Raw genomic sequence first — 23,874 nt, 5'->3', positions numbered from 1 at the left:
TGAATATTAGTTTTGGGCTGCGTGTTAAGCAAACCGTCAAAGTAAATCTTTGCATCTCTTCAAGATGCTATATGCTTCAAAGATAATTGTTCCGTCGACTTTCTTTTAATATATAAGTACGAAGTTGATAAGCTTTTGTTGAATTCGTTGATGCTTTATATATCTCCCGATTTTTTTAAATTTTTTCTTCTAGTTCATTAATTTTTGATTTCAGAAAATCTCATTTCTTTGTTCTAAAAGTTTTGGAAGTTTCCCGCTTCATTAATTTTTGATTTCAGAAAATCTCGTTTCTTTGTTCTAAAAGTTTTGGAAGTTTCCCGCTTGTGTCAGCAAAATTTTGTATAGTTATTTCGTTCGATTTTGTAGCCAACGTAATTATGCCTGGTTTCTCTTCTCTTTAAATTGAAATCAATTTGGAATAACAAACTCAGTAATACGATGTTTTCACACTGCAGAAATAGTTTTACTTCATAAAATACAAATTTATCGTGTGGTAATTAAGTAATGGCCTCATGAGTTGTCTAGTTTCCAATGGAAGTGATGTTGTCCAACGTAGAGAGTTCGCTGTGCTATAACAACTAAAAAATGTATATATTCTGTCAAACGGTTGACATTTTCAGCGTCGTCAACCCAGAGAGCGTATTTGACAAATGAACGCCTGGCGTTGTCAGGTTTATCAATGTTTAATCACGACAGGTAAAGCTGTAGACCTTATCACATATGTTCCAACCGTGGAATGATTTCTCGGTAAATGAATGAATAAATATATAGTTTCCTCTTGTTTTGTGTGCATTTGTGAAATAAGCAGGAAATTTCCCAACTGAAAATCAACAGACGATTAGGCTGAAAGGGGAGGGTGTGGTTTTTGTGGAAATAAATATTTTGCAACTGAAAACAGGGAGTATTTTACGTAAATAGAGAGAGAGAGAAAGAAAGAAAGTAACAAAGTCATGCTTGGCAGACATCTTATTTGTGTCACTCAGCTGGAAAAGTTTCAACAAAAATTTATTTCTATAGATAAGGAAAGAGTATTTATGGTAAAAGTTTTATTTTTTCTTTGATCAGCAGCGTTTATCTATTGTAAGATGTGAGAAGTCGATTTTTAAGCACAATGAATTGTTAAATAAGTATTGTCATATTTCATTGTTGAATGACAAATTTATCAAAGTTTTGAACCAAGATTTGTTAAAACTTAAAATACAAATCAGTGAACAAAGCAACGTTTATTTAAAAAAAAAATAATAATAATAAATGTGTAACAGTTTCGCCAGCTAACTGAACATACTGGTTTCATCAAAAACTGTAAAGAAGTTAGTGTTTGATGAAGCCAATATGTTGTTAGTTGGCGAAACTGTTACACATTTATTATTTTTAAATAAGCGTTGCTTTAAGTGATTTGTATTTCTAGTTTAAGCTATTTAATATAACAAAGCTAGTATGAACTAGTTAGGAATAATAGCTTAAACTAGAAATACAAATCACTTAACAAAGCAACGCTTATTTAAAAATAATAACTGTGTATTACCTGACCAGGATATTAGTGCGGTTTTTCGTGGAGGGCGCTAGTGTAGTGTTTACATCAGTTTCTTGGTAAGCGCGGTGGGACAGGGGAACGGAGAGCGTCACTCTGCAGTGTATCCAACGATTTTCAAAAGTTGCAGTTTACAAGTTATAAGTAGCCTAATCTGTTTCGCTTAATAAAGAACTCCATAAATTATATAGTTGTTATTGAATGCAGTAATGGTTATTCCTGCAGTAATGCAGATGTATTGTGGATAATGGCATATACATGGAAATTAACAATTTAAGAACAAGATAGCATACAAGTGAGTTTCTACCGTGTATTAAACAGATTATATAAAAAAAATGATTACGTATTATTTGATTTCATTATAAAACAGTAGAAACCTGTAAAACTCAGTAATAAGATGTAATGACTAAAATATTAATTATGGGTTGGTAGCTTAGATACTTGCGCAATATCTTGTAAGTTTAAATCAAGTTAAGGCTCGCGATGCTTGTATTTGTTTTAATGTAGGTCTATCGATTGACAACTAAATTATTTTCTTGAGTTGTAGCCAAGAAAGAATTCCGATGCGTTTCCACTCGAGAACTGGGGAAGTTCTCTCCGTTGGTCTATTGGCTAGCGCATGTGTCTTTGTTGTACGTGGTTCTGTGAGAGCCCAACAATTACTTTTACAATGTTTCACTTTCATTAATCATCTGTCTCCTCTAGCATAAAGAGCATAATCATGGGACGTTAAACTAGAGAAATTTCATTTCATTGTTTCGATTAATGTGAACCCTTTGGGGGAAAAGGAAGTGAAGAAGAATTTTTCCTTAATTTTTTAAAGGGCTACGGGATTGGATAGCTTGTCTTTCGGGATTGCCTTGTAAAATCTGATTACAATGTATCTTTCTTTTAGGATTATAATCGTAATCCAGCCTTTTGGTAAATGTGAAATAAAAGTATCGATAAAACATCAGCGTATGGGTAATGTAAGCATAAATATCATTGGTTCAATACACAATAAATTCACAACTTTTATTTATGAATATAGAAATTCCCTTTGAATTCCCTCTGAATTTCTTTCAGACCCTAGGTCTCTTGTGACAAAGAATTAATTCTATTATCTGTTTTCATACACAATATAATTTTGAAACTTGGGAGCCTAGTGTTGTCTTTGTGTCTGTAATACGTAATCATTTGTCGATTGACTTCAGAAGACTGAGTTTAGCCCGTGAGCATAAGTTGCATATAGTTCAAACATATCAGATGTACGGTCTTGTTTAACAAATCCTGTGTGCACATATGAAATTCAAAGACAAAGGTAATTAATCGTCTTTAAACAGCTGTATTTTTATTTCAAGGTAAGTACTAAAATGTGCTACGTAGATTTCCGGCCAATTGTTTCATCGCCGGTATCTTTGAGCAATGAGATAGCAGTGGAAGACAAACTTCGTTCTTCTAACTTGATATTTTGAAAAACTTACGCAAGCGGTTTTGTTTCTTAAATACATATCTATTCACTCTAATCAATTTCAAAAGATTGCGGTTACAAATTTCGAATTAACTTTATAATAACATAATGAATGTAAGAGTTACCCTGAAAATGTATTTTGTATTTCTTTTTTAATATGAAATTCATTTTTTCTTAATTTCACGAGCTATAAGAAATCAATTGTCAGGCTCCCCACTTTAAATTTTAATCGCTCCCCTACCGCCTCAATGTAACATTGGGTTTATTTCTTTTAAATATTTTTTTCTAAATATGGTAGAAATACTGGATTTTTAAATTACCAAACCATGCTAAATAATGACAGGTTAGATATCAGAGAAAGTTATCTTTATCTACCTTCTTAATTAGGGGCGGATCCAAATCTCCTTCGGAGGCGGTTAGATTATCAGTTTCTCTCTCACCAGTCTTTTGCAGCACATCCGAAAATGATCTCAATGCAAATTTGTTACTGAAGGTACTGTCAATCGATCGATCACATGGTCCAAATTGGTAGCAATTTCGAAGACGCCTTATCTCAAAACTACACAATAGAACTTGCTTTAAACAATGAAAGCGCAGTTGCCAAAGTATAACTTTGATTCACAAAGATGAACTTCGAGGTTTCGTTAACAGATGAATTAGGAATTCCTTACACTCTAATGCTACGAAGTTCTTAGTGTTTCTTTGTACAACACTGAGGTTAGTTTATTCGCAAGTTATTGTCATATTAATATGGAGGATGTATGTACTTTTTTTTTGCAGTCCCTTAAAATGTTCTGAAAATAACTTCCATAACTTTTGAAATTGTGTTTGTCTTAACTTGAACATATGCGTGAAGTGGTTTATTATGAACAGGGCAAAAACAACTGTAATAGATTAATTACAAGTGATCCGGTTAGAAACACTGTTGTTTGTATTTTAGTTCCAAAATCGGCCGCCCGCACTCGTTCGCTGGTGGACTAATAACAGTTTCGCCAACTAACAACATATTAGCTTCATCAAACACTGTAACTTCTTTACAGTTTTTGATGAAACCAGTATGTTCAGTTAGTTGGCGAAACTGTTACACAGTTATTATTATTTTTTTAAAATAAACGTTGCTTTGTCCAGTGATTTGAATTTTTAGTTCAAATTATTTGAGATAACAAAGCTATTACGAATCAGTTAATCAAGGTTTGTTGTTTGATAGAGGTGTTGCAAGTGGAAAAAGGTTTTTAATAGTCAATGAGTGTTTCTGCGGGAACTCCCCCCAGAGGTATGAAAGAAAACCCCCGTGGCCATATCTCTGAATGTGCTTAACATACTTAGATTACTGGTGTTTTGCAATATCAACTACATCCCTTGTATATTGAAAGTCTCCTCTGAAGGTAATCTGAAATCATCCCTGCTGGTGAGAGTATGGCGTGTGCACATAATTTTTTTTTTTTTTTTTTTGCAAAATTCGTTTTAAGGGTTTTCACTACAGCGAAATTAAACTACCTTTAATTTTAAAGTTTTTTTTGTAATGTCTTCAAAACAGATAAAAATCAAAAACGTACTGTACTAGTCCATATGTTTTGCATGTGATACATTATCACAACTCGTCTGTCTGCTCTCGATTTGTGTGTGTGTGTGTGTGTGTGACCAAAACTTACTGCGTTTGCGAATCTCGCAACAAAAACACTTGAGTGAGCGTACGGCAGTGACACTGGACCACATTACGGTGCCATTGAGCTATTTTGCCTTTCATGTCCATATGTTGGGAATAGTGACCAGTGCAGTGTAGTCCAGGACATTATCCAAGCAGTTCTGTCACCATTCGGGGTACAATCCGAGGCAAAAAACCTGCAACATGAGCATATAAGTTTATTGTGAAATGACGAAGTCTTTTGCTTCAAAATAAGTGTGCACGGGAGGAGGCCGAGGTTTATCCTGGCATGATTCGTTCCACTTAGACGTTATGTTCATTCCCTGTGCTGTTAGGCGTAATTTCATAATAAACTTACATTCTCATGTTGCAGGTTTTTTGCCGCGGATTGTACCATTAGGATTATCTGCTTTTTCGGCAGAATAATATCCGCCGATATACCGCTTGTGTTATTCAACTCGTACCCAAAGCGTGTGTCACCCACCATGTACTGCATAATTACCTTGCCTTCAAGGTTTCTTTCAGAAAAATCTTTCCGGGAGGTGTTCACGGATACGTGAGGGGATGATTTGATGCACTCAGAGGCGTTTTTACGAAGGCCTATAAGGCTTAAAATCCCGCTAACAAAAGAAACTTAAGCCATACTTTTTTCTGTTCAATATGTAGTTGTATATATATATATATACAGTGGCAGATCCAAGGGGGGCTGTAGGGGCTATAGCCCCCCTTCATGCTCAGGTATACACTGGATAAAATGGGCTTCAATTCTGCTTTACACAGGGTAAAACGGCAAAATATGGTTTAGCCCCTTCCTTGATCATATCCTGGATCCGCCCCTGTATATATATATATACTATACTGTATATATATAATATTGTAATAAAATCAAGTTTATTGCTATTTTCTGTTTAGCCCCCGTCTCCGAAACAAAATCCTAAATATACCGTTGGAGTTCTGTTTTAAAAATAATGAGGTTGCCAGCAGTTTTGTTTTAACAGATACTGCATAAAATTATACAGACAAAAATTGTTACATTTTTACTGTTTTGTTTTTCCTTATTTTAGACAGCAACGAACATGCTCATGTGTTCAAGTGATTACTAAATATTGATAAATTACTATAATGGAAACAAATTTAGGCCAAGCCTATATTTATCATAATTTTAAAGCTGTGCTCTGTTTTTAATTTACTCGGGATTTTTTCTAAATAGTTAGCAGATATCAAATAAATTTTAGTTTCAGCTAGGCGTAATATCTAAAGCTTTCCAAAGTACGGTAGCTTTTCCTTTCATTACGCTTACGTTATCTACGTTTTATTGCAAATGCGTGATTGAATTAAATTTATCCGAGTATTTATATATTAGAGAATTATATGTAGTGAAAACGCGGATTATTTTGTTTATTGTGTAAGAGTATCTAGCAAAAAAAAACTCTTTATTTAAATTAAACGAATCCATCTTTATCTGCTGGGTGCATACTGCCCAGGACCCTGAACTAAAAATTCTTCACTTTGAACAACTTTTTCTTTAACAGAAATCTTCATGCAGTGGTCTACTGATCACTGTCTATATCGATTTCTTAGTCGTGTCATTATTCGATTCACTGCTAAAAGACCTTTCAACGGAAAATGCATCACGACCTAGAGTTGAACTCAGAATATATTTTAGTAGTGACACATACTTATTCACACTTTTCGCCAAGAATTTTGAGGATTTTAATCTGCTTCTAAATTACCTTCATCTATGTTTATGGATTAACTGGCAAAGATTTCTAACACCTATAGTGCGTCCAGTAAGAGAACGTCTCTGACAGCCCGCAGTGACATTGCCACTACTCGCGTATCAAGGTTTTTTTCGGTGCAACTGTAGTGACAATTTAATTAATGGTATAAGACAGAGTGATCGTGGTTGGTAACACTGGTATCAAAGTAGGAGTTGCAATGTCCCACCGCATGTGGTAAGAAACGTCAGAGACCATCTCTTGTTGGCCGTGCTATAACTCTTTTTATCAACTGAATACGATCAAACGTTTCGAACAGGGAACACAAGGGGATTAAACCTAATGCGTTTCAGTTAAATATTGTGTCCAACTCAGCTATTAATGTGTTGGCAAATTTTAAAAATATTTCCAAATATTTTTCTTCTACACGATTTACTTTTACCACAATTATATTAGGTACTTTATTTTAAATGTCTTCCTTAAGTTTCAGTAAGAAAACTTGTTTCTTGTTTCGTTGTTGTTTCCAAATCTTTAGATATCCATTTCAAGTATGAGCTTGTACCTGAAATTAATTGGGGAAATATTACTAACTGACAGTCCTCTTTTGAAAGATCTGCGTAAATTTCACACAGATCCCAGTGTCTACAGCATTAGACAAAAAGATATGAGAAAAGTATGGCATTTGTATTTCAAAAACTCTACCAACCAATCGAGGCTCTGCGTCATCCTGATGTAAATCTTCAAAAGTCATTATTGAACCGTAACATTCCTTAATGACAAAAATTGAGTTATAATGGCATAGTCAACGTATATATGTCGATTTTGAAATTTTCAGTGCAACATGATCTGACATTCTTTGAATATTGTGCAAACCATTTTCTCTTTTTTTTTTGGGGGGGGGGGTCAAGTAATTTCTATTGGGTTGATGTGAACAAAATGTCCGTTTTAACGTCTGGTTGGGAACTCATCTCAGCAACAAAACACATGCATCGACTAACGTTATGAACCTAATGTCACAGTCTGTATACATCCAGAAATAGGTTGAGATACTCAGACAATCAGGAGACTATATGTTGTGGATCAGGGTCATATGGAAGTGCACCATGGTCAATACTCAATTGCAAATGACTTTTCATTATAAATTCAAATTGGAATATTCGGCATGTTCGAGATTGTAATGTTGAAACATTTCCGACTTTAGGGTGGTCAAAATGCGAAATATAGTAATCGCACAAATTATTTTTGTTTGTTTTCAGGATCTTCCCTACTGATACAAGTATAGGGTGTGAAATGTTGGAGGTCTCTAGCAAGATGTAATACCTAGAACTAAATAAATAAAAAAAAAAATTAATGCAGTATGCACTATTGTAAAGAAATAAAGCTATATTTCCAATATACTCACGTATTTATGTGTGCCAGATACCAGTGGCGGCTGGTGACAATTTATTAGGTAGTGACAGAACTAGATTATTATTATTATTATTATAACATATATTTAATTATAATTGATTGTGCTTACATTATCAGTAATCAGGTAGGTACTAGTTCTCTTGCTCCTTTCACTGAAGTTCTATTCTTCTTCATGCCAGTCAGTTATATATTGAAGTGAATTCAGAAATCAAATTTGGGGAATAAATCTTGAGATGCTCTTATTTAACTAAGTTTGTTATTTATCTTGTTGATAAAAAGGACACATACACACTGATATTGAATAAAACACGAGTACACTGTTTAAAAACAAACACTTCACTTGCACTGTTTATTCTCTTCGAACTTTCAACTGAACACGTTTGGTTGACTAGTTGAGATGCACGATACTGAAACTCCATGCGACGATTTTTCTTGCTGGAAAAGACGTCGATAATTCTTTTGTTAAAATTATCTATCTCATTAACGAATGTCTTTTCACATAACAACATGCCTAACGCAGTTAATCTTTCCTCTTTCATGGTATTTCTTAGGAAACTTTTTATTCTGTTCAACATCGAGAAACATCTCTCTGCTTCTGCTGTTGACACTGGCATAGTTATCAATAACTTTAAGAGTTTACCTGTTTCTTGAAACGTGTCGCACAATTCATCGTCTATAATGAACATTAAGAATGACACCGCGCCAGACACCGTTCTCTGTTCGGGTCTCGAATAGCACACTTGAAGTTCGCTTTTTAATTTCTTTTCCTCCAAGAAGGGATATTTTTTAACCATCTTACTGAGATAATTATCGGGGAACTCCTTTTTGTAATTGTCAAATTCTTCTACAGCAAATAATCTCGTAGCTACAAGGTGCTCAGTGAAGTGAAATCTAGATTTGATCTCCACTAGGATTGCATCACAAACTTCTAATGCTTGTCTTTTTCTGTCGTTATAGAACGCCTCACTTCGCCATATTTTTGCACATGGTCCGTCTCTTGAAGTTTCTAATTCGGTTTCTACTTCCTGAATAATGTTGTCAATTTGTTCTCTGGCTGACTGCATACCAAGTTCAAAATTATGCAGATGTTCTCGAACCTTGACAGGATCAGTACATTTCTTCTGTAGTTGGCTGAAAATAATTTCTACGTGTGACATAATCTTGTGGAAAAAAGTTAACCAAAATACGAAATTTTCTTCATTTAATAATAGCTTGTACGCGGAAGCTTTAGTTAAGGTGGTTTGTACTGTTATATCTTCACAGTTTCCTGTTGCTAACATAACATCAATTAGATCTTTCCGATACTCGTAAACTGTATTTACTCCACGAGACTGAAAATTCCACCTGGTGTGAGAAACCCGCGGCAACCTCCAAGCAGTGTATATGAGATCGTGAAATATCGGCTGCTTTCGGATTCTGCGTGACAAGCTTTCGTTGTCACGAGCTAGAAGCAATGGAAAGCCTTTCCCGTACACAGCTGATAGGGCGCGTATATGGTGATACCACTATGCCAAGCAGCATTCAGAAGCAAGGGCCTGGTGACAGTCACCGAAGCAGAGTTGCCACCGCCAGGTCTTTCGCGCTAGGTCTTGCGACTAAATAGATACGGCAGCGGGCAGAAAAAAGGAAGAAATTCAGAAGCAGTTATGATATTTAACTCGCTTTCTTTTAATATTCTGAATCTTCTACCTCTCAAGGCAGTGACATGTCACGGCGTCACTGCCTCAGAGGCCGCCACTGCCAGATACTAATTTCTGTAAAGTACTGCATAACATCAACGAAAAAGGGCATCATGGTACAAAGGGGGTCATCTCATATAACATAATACAACAGCGCACGCAGTTCCTGTTCATAGGATTTTGAATACATATACTGACGTCTCCATTGAACCTCAAAAAATCCATCCATCTTTGTATTCATTAATTACATCCATTAGTTCATGTCGTAACATAAATTACTTTGTTATTTAATTTACGTCATACATACCATTGTGTATATATATATATATATATATATATATATATATATATATATATATATATATATATATATATATATATATATATATATATATATATATATATATATATATATATATACAATGATATATATCAGTAAAATATAAATACAACCACATAGAAACAAAAGAATGGCTGGTTTCATTGAACAGAAATACAAAGGAACTAATTTAACAAGGTGGTACAAATTATAAAACTAGAAAAATCAGTTTGGTTATTATATTGCTATTTCCCCATTTAGATTGTAATGTGCATTTGACTTGGTTATCTGCGTCCATTGAATAGACTTCGTGCGAGTACAATATTTTCCATAATAATATATTGAATTACCATTCGGGAACATAATTTAATAGGATTTCTGATTTTGGCCCGACGTTTTAGGAGACCGAGGAACATGGTCTTAGTTAATTTTGGCCATATTTCAAACAAATAAAGTATCTTATTTAGAAACAAAATCTGAATACAAGAGTTAAAACAACTATTTGTAAACTCTTAACACGTTTAGTACTTTAAAATGAATATTTAAAAGATAATCATATTTGACATCAACTTGGGTTTCTTGAATACAATATCAGAGTGTAACTATTCTAAAATTCCCTCTTTTCTCATATCAGTTTAAAAAGAATGAAATGCTAAACTTTGATTCTTAAAAGGATAATTTGCTAGTGAAATATTTGATTAAATTATTTTAAAAAGATGATTTGTTGATATTACATAAATTGGCAGTGTAAACATTTCCGCCATTTTGGTACGTTCATGCATTTAAATTATAAATTTCAGTATTTACATAAAACAGTTTTTCTAAGAATATTTTGAAGTATAAATAAATGCATAAATTGTGATTAATATTTTTGGACAATCGTCATTTCAAAATTAATTCATAGATTATTTAAGGAATTTCATTGTGGTGCAGATTAGGACAGAGATTACTCTCCATTACTCTCCTAATCTGAACATGAATTGATGTTCTATTTGAAGCAGGAACGGATCCAAGGGGGGGGGGGGCGATCGGGGCAATCCCCCCCAGAAGAGGAAACTTTCTTGTTTTATATATATAAATAAACTCCATCCCAGAGTTTGGAACCCTTAAAGTAGCATTATGACAACCCACCGCACCCCCCAGAAGTCGGTCCTGGATCCGCCCCTGATTTGAAGTACGTAATGAAGCGTGCTACAATATATGGTAACTTGCTTTCAGAGTTTTACATATCTTGTAATAATTATCCACTCTACTAATGTTACAAATTCCACAAAGCTTTAAAAAAAAAAAAAAAAAATATATATATATATATATATATATATATATATATATATATATATATATATAAAATAAAAGTAAAAATTAAACACCGCGCTGCCCTTAAAATTTACTGTCCTAGGTTGCTGCCTAGTTCGCCTATGAGGATAAGCCGAGCCTGGTTGCAAACTATTTAAATCCGCAATATTTTTTTTATCTATAATATAGGGTTTATATATAATTTAAATTCTCTTTCCACTTATCAATTAAATAAATACGATTCACTCTTTATTATAAATACTGGTAAAAGGTGTCCCATAAAGAATGGAACTTTTGAAATACCCGCCATTTCTGTTTTAGCAAGTTGGCAGCACTGAACGTTACATAATTTTTATCTGTTCTCTTTGTGGATAGTTAGTCATGAAACGCGCATGATCGTCGTTTGTTTTCTGTGCAGAAATGGCGCAAGGAAAAATTGCCGCATGGGAAGCAATTCAGATATGCCAATCAAGAATGTTATAAAATAGAGGATCTGCTCATACAACAAAATCGTGAAGCCAAACGTCACAGCGTCACTACACCTAATCTGCCCATTCAGCGGCACTAAGATCGCAGTGTTTCGAGCCAACAATCATGGCGGAAACGAGGTAGCCAATCAGATGTGCCGGCTCAGACGATGCTCGGTTGTTTTTTTGGCTTCATTGAGTTCATATGTTGAAGACACGTATGGGCAGATCCTCTATTTTATAGTATTCTTGATGCCAATCATGGGCGGACTTAAAGGTCCTTAGCCAAGAAGTCTGTTGAATAGCGTTGGCCCAACGAGAAGAAAAATTTCTCGTGTTGTGTGGAAAATCTTCTACAGACATCATTTGCCATTTGTTTTACACCAAAACGGTACTTTTTTTTCTGATTGTCCCTCGTAGAGAGAGAGAAAAAAAGGTAGTATAAACAGTATATATTTTCTTGTATTTTTACTTTAAATAAATAAAAAAAAAACAGAAACAAAGAGCATGGCTATTAGTAAAACATATGAAGCGAGGTCTCTTCAGTGTTTTGCTAAGGGCGTAGGGTGGTGTGGGGGAGCAAGACTTTTTAATACAATTAGAATTTCACGTTTTTCGTTAACATATCCATTACTATTGACTAAAATATATACCTTTCGGAGTTGCCCCACTCCTGAAGCTCCAATGACGCCCCTGATATGCAGATATGAAAAAAAAAATCCATATTTACTTTGCTATCTTGTGAATCTTGTGCTTTTAAAGATTATCATGACTGTTCTTGGGAAACTGGAAAATTCCACATTAAGGCTGGGTTGCGTTTAATGGAGATAAGTTTTGTCTTTCTTTCTTTTTTTTAATGCTTCTGTTTGTTGAACATTGATAACAACCAATAAGTGTTGTAATTGATTAGGGAGAAATGTTTTAATTCTCACGCTGCATGGGATAATGACGTTGTATTGCATTTGTAGTAGTAAACGACAAAAAAAAAAAAAAAGCGTGACTGTTGCAGCCTGTGGCGACGTACTTTCACAAACACAGTGACAAACCTAATCACTGAAACCCATCAGCTAAAGTTAGAAAACTCGTAAAAATAATGCTTGTGCGTCTCGTGATAATGTTTAGCCTTTTCAAGTCAGACGAATACATTCTTTCGAGGAGGATTCGACGTAGTATTAGTGTTACACAGCAGCACTAAAAAGAAACTTGGAGTTAAGGTGAAAAGTGAGTACTGTACTGTACATTGCTAAAACAAGAAATGTATCCATATTCATGGGCGTCTCTGGCGGGAGGATAAAGGGGACGCGTCCCCCTCAATATTTTGAAGTACAAAATATTCCATATTTTATTCTAATTTCATTTATTTACTAACGACAGAATATCATATAAATAATAATAATTGTTTGGAATATAATATTCATTCTGTGAAACTATTATAACAAGAGTTATTGATATACCTTAGGGGGTCCGTGAAGGTAAGCAGAAAGGTCACAAAGGGAATCCAAGATAATTAACAGGTTGGGCTAGGTAGTACCATTTCAATCACTTTCTTTGATGTCCCCCAAATTTTACATGCCAGAGACGCCAGTGTCCTTATTTCTAAGTGTTCTAGAGTGTCAGTATATGAGAAAGACTTTTTCGTATGCTCATGGCTACAGGATTTGTTTTCTATGTGCGTGGTTTACGGATCAAATTCTGCTGGAAGAACAGGGTTGCCAACTGGCCGGTATTTTAGCTGCAGACCGTGTATTTTGGTCAGGCTCAGCTATGTACTTCAATGTTTAAAATTCAATTATTCTTAATCCATTTTGAGAATTATAAGCAGGTCCAGGTTCGATTCCCGGTGAGGGCGCTCGATCGAAAAAGTGTAAAAAAAAAAAGCTTTTTCAGGCCAGCGATTCTCATTGAGGTTCTCCTGGGTTTTCCTCATTCACACCAGGCAAATACCGGGGTGGTACCTAACATATAGGTCCCAGGCGGTTTCCTTCCTTCCCCAATCCTTTCTTTTTTTCCCTGGATAATGTGCTCGTCCATGGACGTCATCCCTCAAACGTGATGGGCTAAAATGGTCATAGATGCCGAAAGCCCAGAAATAAAAATTCTAAATCCTAAATTATAAGTAGGTGTCGGTAATTTTTTTAGAGTTGGCAACCCTAGGAGGAACGATACCATTGATAAGAACAGGGGTTGATTCATATCCTACAGTAAAACCTCTACATCTCTGACAGAATTTATTCCATAAAATTTTGTCCGGGAGAGAGAAACGCTGTAGCGTAGTTGGTAAGGCTTTGACTACCAACTGGGTAGCCTGGGTTTGATCGACAGTTTCGTCCTTCTACCCCTGTTCCAGTGCAACTAGTGCTGTCTGCGAGATGAGAAATTTCTCCTCTCGTCTCTAAAATGAAACGATAGTTGAGATCAAGGAGAAAGGGGAACGGGCGTCCCCTCTGACTGTTTGTCCCAGACATATTGTAATGTAGACCAAGCAAAATATTATATAATTGAAAATGACTATGTTTGTGACTCTTAATCTCTGGAACCACCCGACTGATCTCCATCAAATTGTCAACATAGATAAAAAATGAGGTTTGAGCCTGGGAGTGTTTTTATCATCTTACTTTGACAGTGCAACTTAGGGGAGAAATATTTAAAAATGATCGAATATGACCGATATTAGTGCCGAATCCATAGTTTTCGGGATCGCTGCGAAGAACAGTGACACTTCGGATGCCGTTTGAATCTAAATTCAGCCACGCCACATGGGGGAGGAGGAGGGAACAGAAATATATAAATCACCGAAAATGACCGATACTAGAGAGCGCTTTAGTTATAGTAAGAAGTGACTGACAAACATAACATATTACTGTTCTTTCTTAATTTAACCCAGCGAAGTGGGTAATTGTTGCTAATATAATAATATTAACTGCTATTTTCTGTATCCAAAAAATCCTACCCCTAAGAAATTATAGCTGGAGTTGTCACTGATTTTAAATAAAAACAGGAAACCACGCTTTCTTTCTTTTTTAGACGATAACATCGTAACACTTAATTGTGTATTCCACTATTGCGTCACGAAGGTTGATTGTGTGTGCTCACAGAGTTGAAAAGTAATATCGAAAGTGAACGTCATCGAGGTAAGTCAAATGGAAAACATGTCTATCATGTGTGTTTGTTTCTTTATATGTGATAGGGAAAAATAATTAAAAAATATGTTTGTAACGAAGGTGAAAGATCCATCCGTGTCAGAGATTTAATAATTCTCTATACTGGTTAGTGTGACGTAGGTTTTCCGCTCTTGTATTATACTAGACACTAGACAAATGTCGGTATTGTCCTCTCTTCCTACAGCTGCTAACGAGAATTTAGAGTCTTTCGAAAGATCACACTTTTATATAGTGTTTCTCTATATCTCATTATTTATATTATTGTTGTACCTCCTCACTACGTACTCGAGTGGCTAGGATGTTCTTTGCTGTACTAGATCCCAAGTTTGAATCCCGGTGCGAAAATATCGAATGCACTGTAGTAGTCCACGTTGCACTTTAAACTCAACTTTTTGTTTTTTTATAACTTCACTGCTAACTCGTAAACATTTCCCCATAGGTATGTCTTTGGTACACGAGTTCCTGGTGAGAAAAAATGAATGCAGTACCATGATTTGAATTCTACCTTAAACTGAATTCTAGGTTCATGTCTCATATAGCCCCCGTCCTGATAAGTGGAGCTAAACTTCAGCAACTAACTAATTCTATGGCCTATTGAACCCGGAGGTTCAATGCCACGTTCACAAAAGCTCTCCATTGACTTCTATCCTTATCCAACTCGATCCAGTTTCTATTCTGTATTCCTATTTCTGCGAGATCCATCTTAATATTGTCCTCCCATCAACATCTAGGCCTTTCCCAAATGATCATTTTCCGATTGGTCTTCCACTTAAAACTTAGAAAGCGTTCCTATGTTCGTCCGTTTTGGCTACATGACGCGCCCGGCCCACCTGAGCCTCCTAGACTTGATGACCTTAACAATGTTTGGTAAACCGTATAAACTATGTAGTTCTATGTTATGAAGTTTCCGTCATTCTCCATTCCCGTTCCTCTTGGATCCGAACATTCGTCTCAGAATTTTATTCTCAAATACTTTATCTGCGTTCTTCCGTCAGAGTAAGCGACCATGTTTCGCAACCATACAGAACAACAAGCATGATTATTGTCTTACATATTTTAAGCTTAAAATTCCTCGACAGAATTCTCGACGAAAAAAGAATTTGAACAGAAAAATGACATGAATTCTTTGCTTTTAGCAGACGTTTAATTTCATGTGAATGTGGTTTTGGCCTGTTAATATTTATCCTAGATATTTGAAAGTATCCAGTATGTCGAAAATATTATTTGATATTTAAATCATCCATAATTTGCAATATTACCATCCCGGCGAACTTCCGTGTATCAGTCTCTACATTTATTTCTAAACGCGTCCCTATAAGCCCTTAATAAGACCTCTGCTTTTCTTTCTATTGTTCTCCTATTATACCCTTTCAGATTCAAGAAATAAGTAAACAAAATTCTTAAGTGCAAATGGAACAATTAATCTTTGCTATTGCATTTTGAAAATATTTAAAATTCCGCGAATTCCAAACATTTCACACCTTACCTGCTTGTTTACATATTTTAGCACCTACCGAAAACATGTGAATGTTAATAAAAAGGATATAAAACTCTCCTCCAAACCACTGAAATTCTTAACCTTTTAAGGTAAAATATGCAAACTCAGTCCATTGCATTACTTAGACTAATGGAGAAAAATGTACGCATTATGCGTCATTTCTTCTTATTCACTATCAGTATGCTGTAATTCTTTTAAGATACAAAGAGAGTAATTGTTAGTTTTCAATGAACATAAATTTACATGTAAATGAATCAGCAACGCAAAATAATTGTAATTCAACTACTAATTTGGGGCCGCGGTGGCTCACTGTTAGAGCATTCACTGCTGGTGCATGAGGTCCCGGATTCGATCCTAGCTCCCGTCAAGTGAACTTTGTGGTGGACATAGAGTTGGCAACTGGCCGGTGTTTCACCGGCCTGGCTGGAAATGTTGTTATTTTGATTAAAGCCGGTGACCGGTACAGATTTCTTACCAGCCTCCTTATGATCGTTTTTTTCAAATTTGTATCTAGTTCCAAGCAGTTTCATCTAATTTGAAGTATAGATTTAAAAAGTAACTTTCATTCTGTAAATTCTAAACTATCATATTTCACCATCTATCAAGTATTAATATATTTTGCTCATGTGTTTAGATAATTTTAAAGAGATGACAAACACTGTATCAGGGAAAATTTGCACTTTATTTGTAAGGAATTTTATACATTTATTGAGAGTAAAAAAGGACTTCCTGTAGTTGAAGTATAAGTTTAAAGAATAAATGAAGGGTAAGGGGAAAAAGAAAGGAATGTCACAAAACTGCATTTTCGAGAAAGCTGCGATTTAATATTGAAAACCGCGTAAGAAGAATAGGGTTAGTTACATCTTTTGCCCCTTTTTACATGGACATTTTTACATCTACATATGCATGGCATATACAGTCAAATAGTACCAAGAGTCACCAACAGATAGGACAAAGCACCCGAAAAAGCACATACATGGACATTCTTTGTTTTTCCCCCCTTACCCTTCAAATTTCATTTTCCAAATCTCAAATTGTCACGTAAAGATTAATATACTTTTGTTCATGTATGTTTCGATAATTTTAGAGAAGTGGCAATTACTGGTAAATATAATAAAATGATAAAAGCCGATTTCAGTTTCTCATTTATAGCACAATGTATCTATTAAGCTTATTAGTGAATGTACTAAGAATATACAGAATATAGGTGCTAATACAATGCACTTTTATTCACGATAGTACATTTCCTTGCCATGAATGGATCCAGAGATACTTCACACTTAATCATGTTAAATATCATAAAAAAATTTGAGAGGGTGTCAGTTTTCTTATCTTCCAGAGTTGGCAACCCTAGGTGGACATGAGATTTCCTCGGGGTTCTCCCGTTTCCTCCCACTTTGTTTATTCCACCATTTGTTCATTTCTCATCATCACCGTCTCCTTTAGCCTAACTGGCATAACCATGGGACGTAAAACCCAAAGATTTCAACTATTACACGATTTCGATAATTATGTATAAGACATTCAGAGTGAGCCTATGGGTGTAGTTAAATTTACATCAAAGTTGCACCATCTGGTCGTGACGTAATGTCACGTGGTAATTAGTCCACCTTGCACACACAACTTTATTGATTTAAAAAAGAAGTGACTTATGTACGTTACGAAACATAGTTGAGCGAGCGTCAGCAAGTGAAGGCGGTTAGAAGCTCCTCAGGGCTCGTTTTGTTCCATCTTTGCCCTATTATAATATCACGTGACAACATTACGTCACGCTCGGGTGGTGCAACTTTGATCTAAATTTAACCTTACCCTGAGCGTCCGACACCTGAAGCAGTGTTCGTAGGTTTCCTTAAAATTTCTCTCGACTGACAAAATTTGCCCTTTATAAATCAGATATTCTCCAGTTGAGTGCCCAATTCTTATGACAGAAGATATGTGATAAAATCAATTTAGCTATATTAAAAGGAAGTGTCAATCTCATTTGTTTTATTCATTTGCTTTTTGCTTCCATTTTTTTACAACCTGCAAACAATGGGTGCAAACTTGCCTAGGCCCTATACTACATTGAACACACACAAAATATTGTATTGGTTTATTTCTGAAGAAGAAAGAAAAATGTAAACATTTATATGTAAATGATTGAACATAAAAATTGAAAAAATATAAACAAAAAGCAAATGAATAAAACAAAGGTGGTTGGCACTTCCTTTTAATATAGCTAAATTGATTTTATCACATAACTTCTGTCATAGGAATTGGGCACTCAATAAACTAGGGAAAATTTCTTGCATTGGGAAGAAAAGGGAAAATTTTTGTCATTCGAGGGAGTTTCCTAAGGAAACCTAGAAACACTGCCCCGAACTGTTCTCACATGTAGTAAATGTTGTGAGGGTTCTTTAATTGCAGAATCCACTACAGGAAAACAAATGACGTACTTAAAAGCCAAAATAGCGAAAAGTTTAGTTTTTCTCCGAAAAAAAAGTTTCTTTTTTCTTTTTAAATGGAAGAAAACCTCTACAAAAAATGCTTTCTTGCACATTTACAGACAAAGTAATAACAACTACTTTTTACTATCACTTTCGTAAAGCCATTCAATTTAGAGGCAACATTGACATTTTCTTTAGGATTAAGTCAACGTCATTAATTCGGTTTCAAATCGCCAAGAATAAAGGAGTAAAAAGGGATGAAATTCATAACAAAGTTTCCGGATGCAGATACCAAAATGTTTCCACAATAATTTTGATTCATACAATAATAGTGTGTATTTTAAGGCTGACGATCGAAATCGCTCATGGAGGTTTGTTTGGGATCCAAATCGATGAAGAACAACGGGTTGATTTATCTCAGTTTGAATATTTTCCGCAGCAGATTTTAACATTTCTATAAAACATTGTGTGTGTTTTGATTGTCAAGTATTATCCCTTTAGGGACTTTAAAGGTAAAGTTTAGACTTCCAGTCAGGAAGCTACTGCATCATCACTATTTATCCTAGGATTCTAGTTCGTACCTCATTCTCTTCAGAATAAAGCAGCCTTCCAAACGGCACCATTCGCATATCCGTATCACATACCTGAAAAGAGAATTTGAGGAAAATGTAGATCCCCTCTTATCCGACCATGTGTTAACGTACAGATCTCAAAATCACTTGAAAAATACTAAGGCTGGGGAGAGGAAGAAGGCATAACACGTGTACTATGTTTGATGATCATGTCGATGACATGCATATGTGTTCTAGCATCCCATAAAACCTTTCAGTCAGCATCTGCGAGAAAACAAAGTAAGTCTTTTGCGTTGTACTCTTAAAGACCAAACAAATGACGTCATGACTCCTACCAACTTGACGAGCTCCTCACAACAAATAACCTGTTTCGCAATGCATGTACGAATAATAAAATATTCCAGCAGTAATAGATGTCGAATGAGCGTTTTAAAACAATACACACGTATGGTATACCATAAATCCCGAAAGGGTTATTTAGGTTGTAAGTAATCAAAGGAATAACTATATGTATTTCATAGAAATGGTCAAATTGTCATGAACTATGGTGTGTGTGTGTGTGTGTGTGTGGTGTGCTTTCTTTCAGGTTTCGCATGTGGGTCTATTGTTTAAAGTTAACATAAAGTTACCGAGCGAAGTAGCTCAAGTGGTAGATAGTTGGCTTCGCATTCGGGAGGTCGCGGGTTCGATTCCCGCTGCCGATCATCCTGATTGGGGTTTTCCAAGATTCCCCTCAATCCTACCAGGCAAATGCCGGGGTGGTACCTAAAAACAGGCCCTGGCCGATACTTTCCCAAATCCTTTCCATTGTTGTTGTTGTTATTGTTAGATATCCAGTATAAAATGGCCCCTCAGCTATATCTGGTAATTGTTAAATAAATAAATAAAAATCGCAACTTGAAAAGTTATCCTGAAAGCTAGCTGCTCTTTAAAACAAATCTCGATTTTTACGAAACAGCTTAAAATATATTCGTCTCTCTGTTACCAGTGGTTTAATACGTAACATTTTTGAAATGCCTTGTTTTCTAAATTTTCCCAATTCTTCGTTATCTTTGATTTATTCACTGAAAATTAAGTTATACAGAGCTTTGAGAAGATCCTTAAGACTTTAGAAGTTATAATGTTTGTTGTTGAAATTCGGAGACTTGTCCTTGATTGAATGTTTGTTCCCTTGTATTTCAGATTGAGAGCTGGCCGTGGAGCTGACTGAGGGTTCCTTTCCTTCATGTCCAACGACGTCGCCGAGTGCGGCAGGAAGCGAGTGGTCAATCAATATGAAGTGCCATCGTCTTTTGCCGAACCGAATCACACTTCAACCACCCAAGAATCGAATTCAGAGCCTTTTAAACCAAGAATCCGGTGGCCTGATTTGCTAGCGCAGCTTTTCATTCATCTCGGATGCCTTTATAGCTTTTATCTGTTCTTTACATCACTCAGGGTGCTTACGCTAATATGGGGTAAGTATCTGAGATTTATTATTTTATTTTGTGTCTTTTAGACATTTATTCTTACCAGTTGCGTGGGCAAAGGAAGGCGCTCTCACTTTTCGAGTTCATTCTTGCTCATTAGTTGCATAGATAACACTTTTGTCATTTTCCCAATCCGCCCACTTTTGTTAATTAAGCACTCCTCTTTGCAAGAAATGCCGGATGGCGAGAGTCTAGTGTATATGGTTCTACATTGTTAGAAAATGCTTCAGTTATTGCGGTTCCTCTATCTATCTTATTCAATAGATGCTTCAAGGAAGGGTATTATCCCACCAGTTGGAAACTAGCTCACGTGACCCCAATATATAAATCAGGACTTAAAGATCATGTATCCTCCTATAGGCCAATATCTCTTCTTTCTGTAATATCAATTATCTGCGAAAAAATAATCAAAGACAGGCTACTTAAATTCACCTCACCTTACATCCATAGTTCTCAGCACGGCTTTCTACCGAAAAGCTCAAGTCTCTCAAACTTAAGTACTCTTCTTTCCTGTGCAGTCAAATGTATGAATAACAATACTCAATTAGATGTTATCTACTTTGATCTCTCGAGGGCCTTTGATTCTATCAGTCATATTCATCTTCTTCATAAACTCTCCAATAGATTTAATGTACATGGCAAATTTCTCTCTCTAATCACAAGCTACTTGAAGGACCGTAAACAGAGAGTTGTTCTTTCAGGGGCGACTTCTAACCCCCAACCCGTGATCTCAGGGGTGCCTCAGGGGAGTGTACTTGGGCCTCTGCTGTTTGTCCTGTATATGGATGATCTCTACACGCACTTATCAGCTCAACCTAGTGGCCTTCTGCTTTTTGCTGACGATTGTAAGTTATACAGAGAAATATCGTGTCTCCATGACACAATTGCTCTACAGGAAGACATAAATTACCTTATAAGCTGGTGTGAAATGTGGCACTTGAAACTCAACACTAAGAAATGTGACACTATTACTATTACTTTGAAAAAGTCTCCTGTTTCCTCCACATACCATATCAACGATTCCCCTATCACACATTCTGCTAGTCATGATGATCTTGGTGTCATCTTTGATTCAAAACTCACGTTCTCTGACCACATCTCCTCAATACTAAAGAATTCAATGCGCATGTTGGGACTTCTTTATCGATTCACCGAACTACGCACTGTTTCTTCATTAGCAACTTTTTATAAGACTTTAATAGCGCCCAAGATCGAATACTGCTCTCTCATATGGGCCATGGCAGCACCTACACATCTCTCCAGACTTGATTCTGTTCTCAATTTCTTCATCGCTATAGTCCGTTTTCGTGTTCCTGCACTTCGAATATTATCTAAGAAGGAGCTCTTGCGACATCTTAATATTCAGACTCCTGAAGTACGCAGAATTATCTCTGACCTGAAATATCTATATAAAATAGTTAATGGAAGCTTAAGATTGGAAATATTACTTCAGGAACTATCCTTACGTGTCCCTTCCCGCATCACCCGGAATACCCACCTATTCCATCTTGCCCGTCCTAGGTTGGCTCTGTTATACAGAGGTCTCTTTTTTATAGAATACCAAACTGTTATAATCAAGTAACAACTGATGTGGACATTTTTTTCGAGCTACCCAGTGTTTGAAAGAGCAATTAAACGAGCTTTGACGGAATAGTTTTACTTTTACACTCTTTTTTTCTATGTTGTTGTTATTGTTGTCTTGTTTTTTTTCTTCCTTTTGTTAGCATGTCCCTGTGTAAAATGGCAAAGTTATGCTGTATCTGGGAATTTGTTCAATAAATAAATAAATAAAATAAATAAATGTTTTAAAATGAATCAAGACTTACTGCAATGTTATGTAAAAACATCTGGCTATATGTTCATCCTTGAAAGCCAGTATTCTTGGAATAATTCATAAGAGATAGTAAGAATCCCAATTAGCGAATAAAATTCCAGACATTATTCGCCACTTTTTTTCTTTTATATCAAGACTCTACTCGATTAAGAAAGCTCTGATGCACCACTCCCTCCCTCGTATACCCAACTGAAATTCAAATCGTTCCCACAATGCAGCAAAAATGATATCGGCGACACTACCGGTTACAGTCGTAACTAATCGCATTGTCTGCTATTGGCAGTACCAGATTGTGTTATTGGCTAATTCTATGAAACTCACGCGCTCTGAATGACTTAATTCGTTCTTTTTTTCAGTAGTTCGTGCTACCCAACTGTTTTGAGTGGCGGCGCCAGTGTCTACTCATGTGATTTAGTTTCAGCGGGATTTAGTATCTCTCTTATACTGCATCTTTCGTCTATGTTATAAGCCTTCGTACAATTTCTCGTATATTCTTCAGCACACTCGAAAATTTTCAACAGGGCGTACTTGTTATCTATAAACCGGACGAGTAATTATTCAATTACAGAAAATTGATGTTATAAGTAAAGTTTGTCAATTTTGTGTGATTTACGAAATTATCTATATTCGAAGAATCCCAATAATTCTGTAAATAAACAAGGTATAACATTATTTATTTGATTTTAACTTTCATTTTAAGCATCAGGGCTATTTTAACACGGAATGTACTTTGCAAAGCGAGATCCAAACACGTATTCCTTGTTCCAATTAAAACAAATGTCCCCACTATGAATCGAACCTGGAGCCACATATGTAATGCACTTTTTATGCTTAATTATACTCGTTTTGAATTTCAAATAGGTATAATGGCAATATTGATATAAATAGGAACCGGAGCTCATGTGAAGGAGTGGATAAGAGAACATTCACTATACATTCTAGTTAAAATTGATTATGCCTAAGGAGGTTTCGCATCACCCTGTCGCTAAACCACTGATTCATACGTGTAAACAGTATAAAATTTGAACAGTACAGGGTGTTTCAAAATGAATATCGGGGTTTTAAAGCTTTGTAGTATTTATTACAAGTAACTTATAAATAATAAAGCAAATGAAAGTGTCACTCAGTTTTGTACTCACGCATGCGCATGCACTGTTTCCTCTGTCTGCCGTTAGAAAGCGCTAAAGATACCACATTGACTTGACGCTTAGTTTTCCATTCCAAGCTCTGCTATCGGCTGAAGGAATTCCATTCCCTTTCGCTAAGGCTCTCTCGCTTAACAACAGCTGAAACCTTATTGGCTCAACGCCTGGGTGTGAACTTTAGTTCGCATTTTTGCCACGGCTCAAGACATTTTGGCAGCACTATAGTAGCAAAGAGGCGACAAGTGAACAGAAAG

The 23,874-nt window shown here is 35.7% G+C and overlaps 1 protein-coding gene across 2 annotated transcripts in view; it reads left to right on the top strand.

The window, feature by feature from the left end:
• Positions 1-23,874, top strand: part of LOC145676884 (acyl-CoA Delta-9 desaturase-like) — a 107,494-nt gene that overhangs the window by 47,249 nt on the left and 36,371 nt on the right. The window contains exons 1-2 of one of the 2 annotated variants that reach the window (XM_081747669.1): positions 14,537-14,646; positions 20,355-20,629. In XM_081747669.1, coding sequence (XP_081603795.1) covers positions 20,398-20,629 — 232 coding nt within the window. In that variant the 5' untranslated portion in view covers positions 14,537-14,646; positions 20,355-20,397. Of the gene's footprint in view, positions 1-14,536; positions 14,647-20,354; positions 20,630-23,874 lie in introns of those variants that run through there. The other variant, XM_081747668.1, reaches the window with a different exon arrangement.

The sequence above is a fragment of the Thermobia domestica genome, unplaced genomic scaffold, assembly GCF_964235325.1.
Source record: "Thermobia domestica unplaced genomic scaffold, izTheDome1.hap1.1 HAP1_SCAFFOLD_452, whole genome shotgun sequence".
Lineage (NCBI taxonomy): Eukaryota > Metazoa > Arthropoda > Insecta > Zygentoma > Lepismatidae > Thermobia > Thermobia domestica.
The sequence above is the reverse complement of the archived record's forward strand: the minus strand, read 5'-3'. Positions and strand labels throughout refer to the sequence as shown.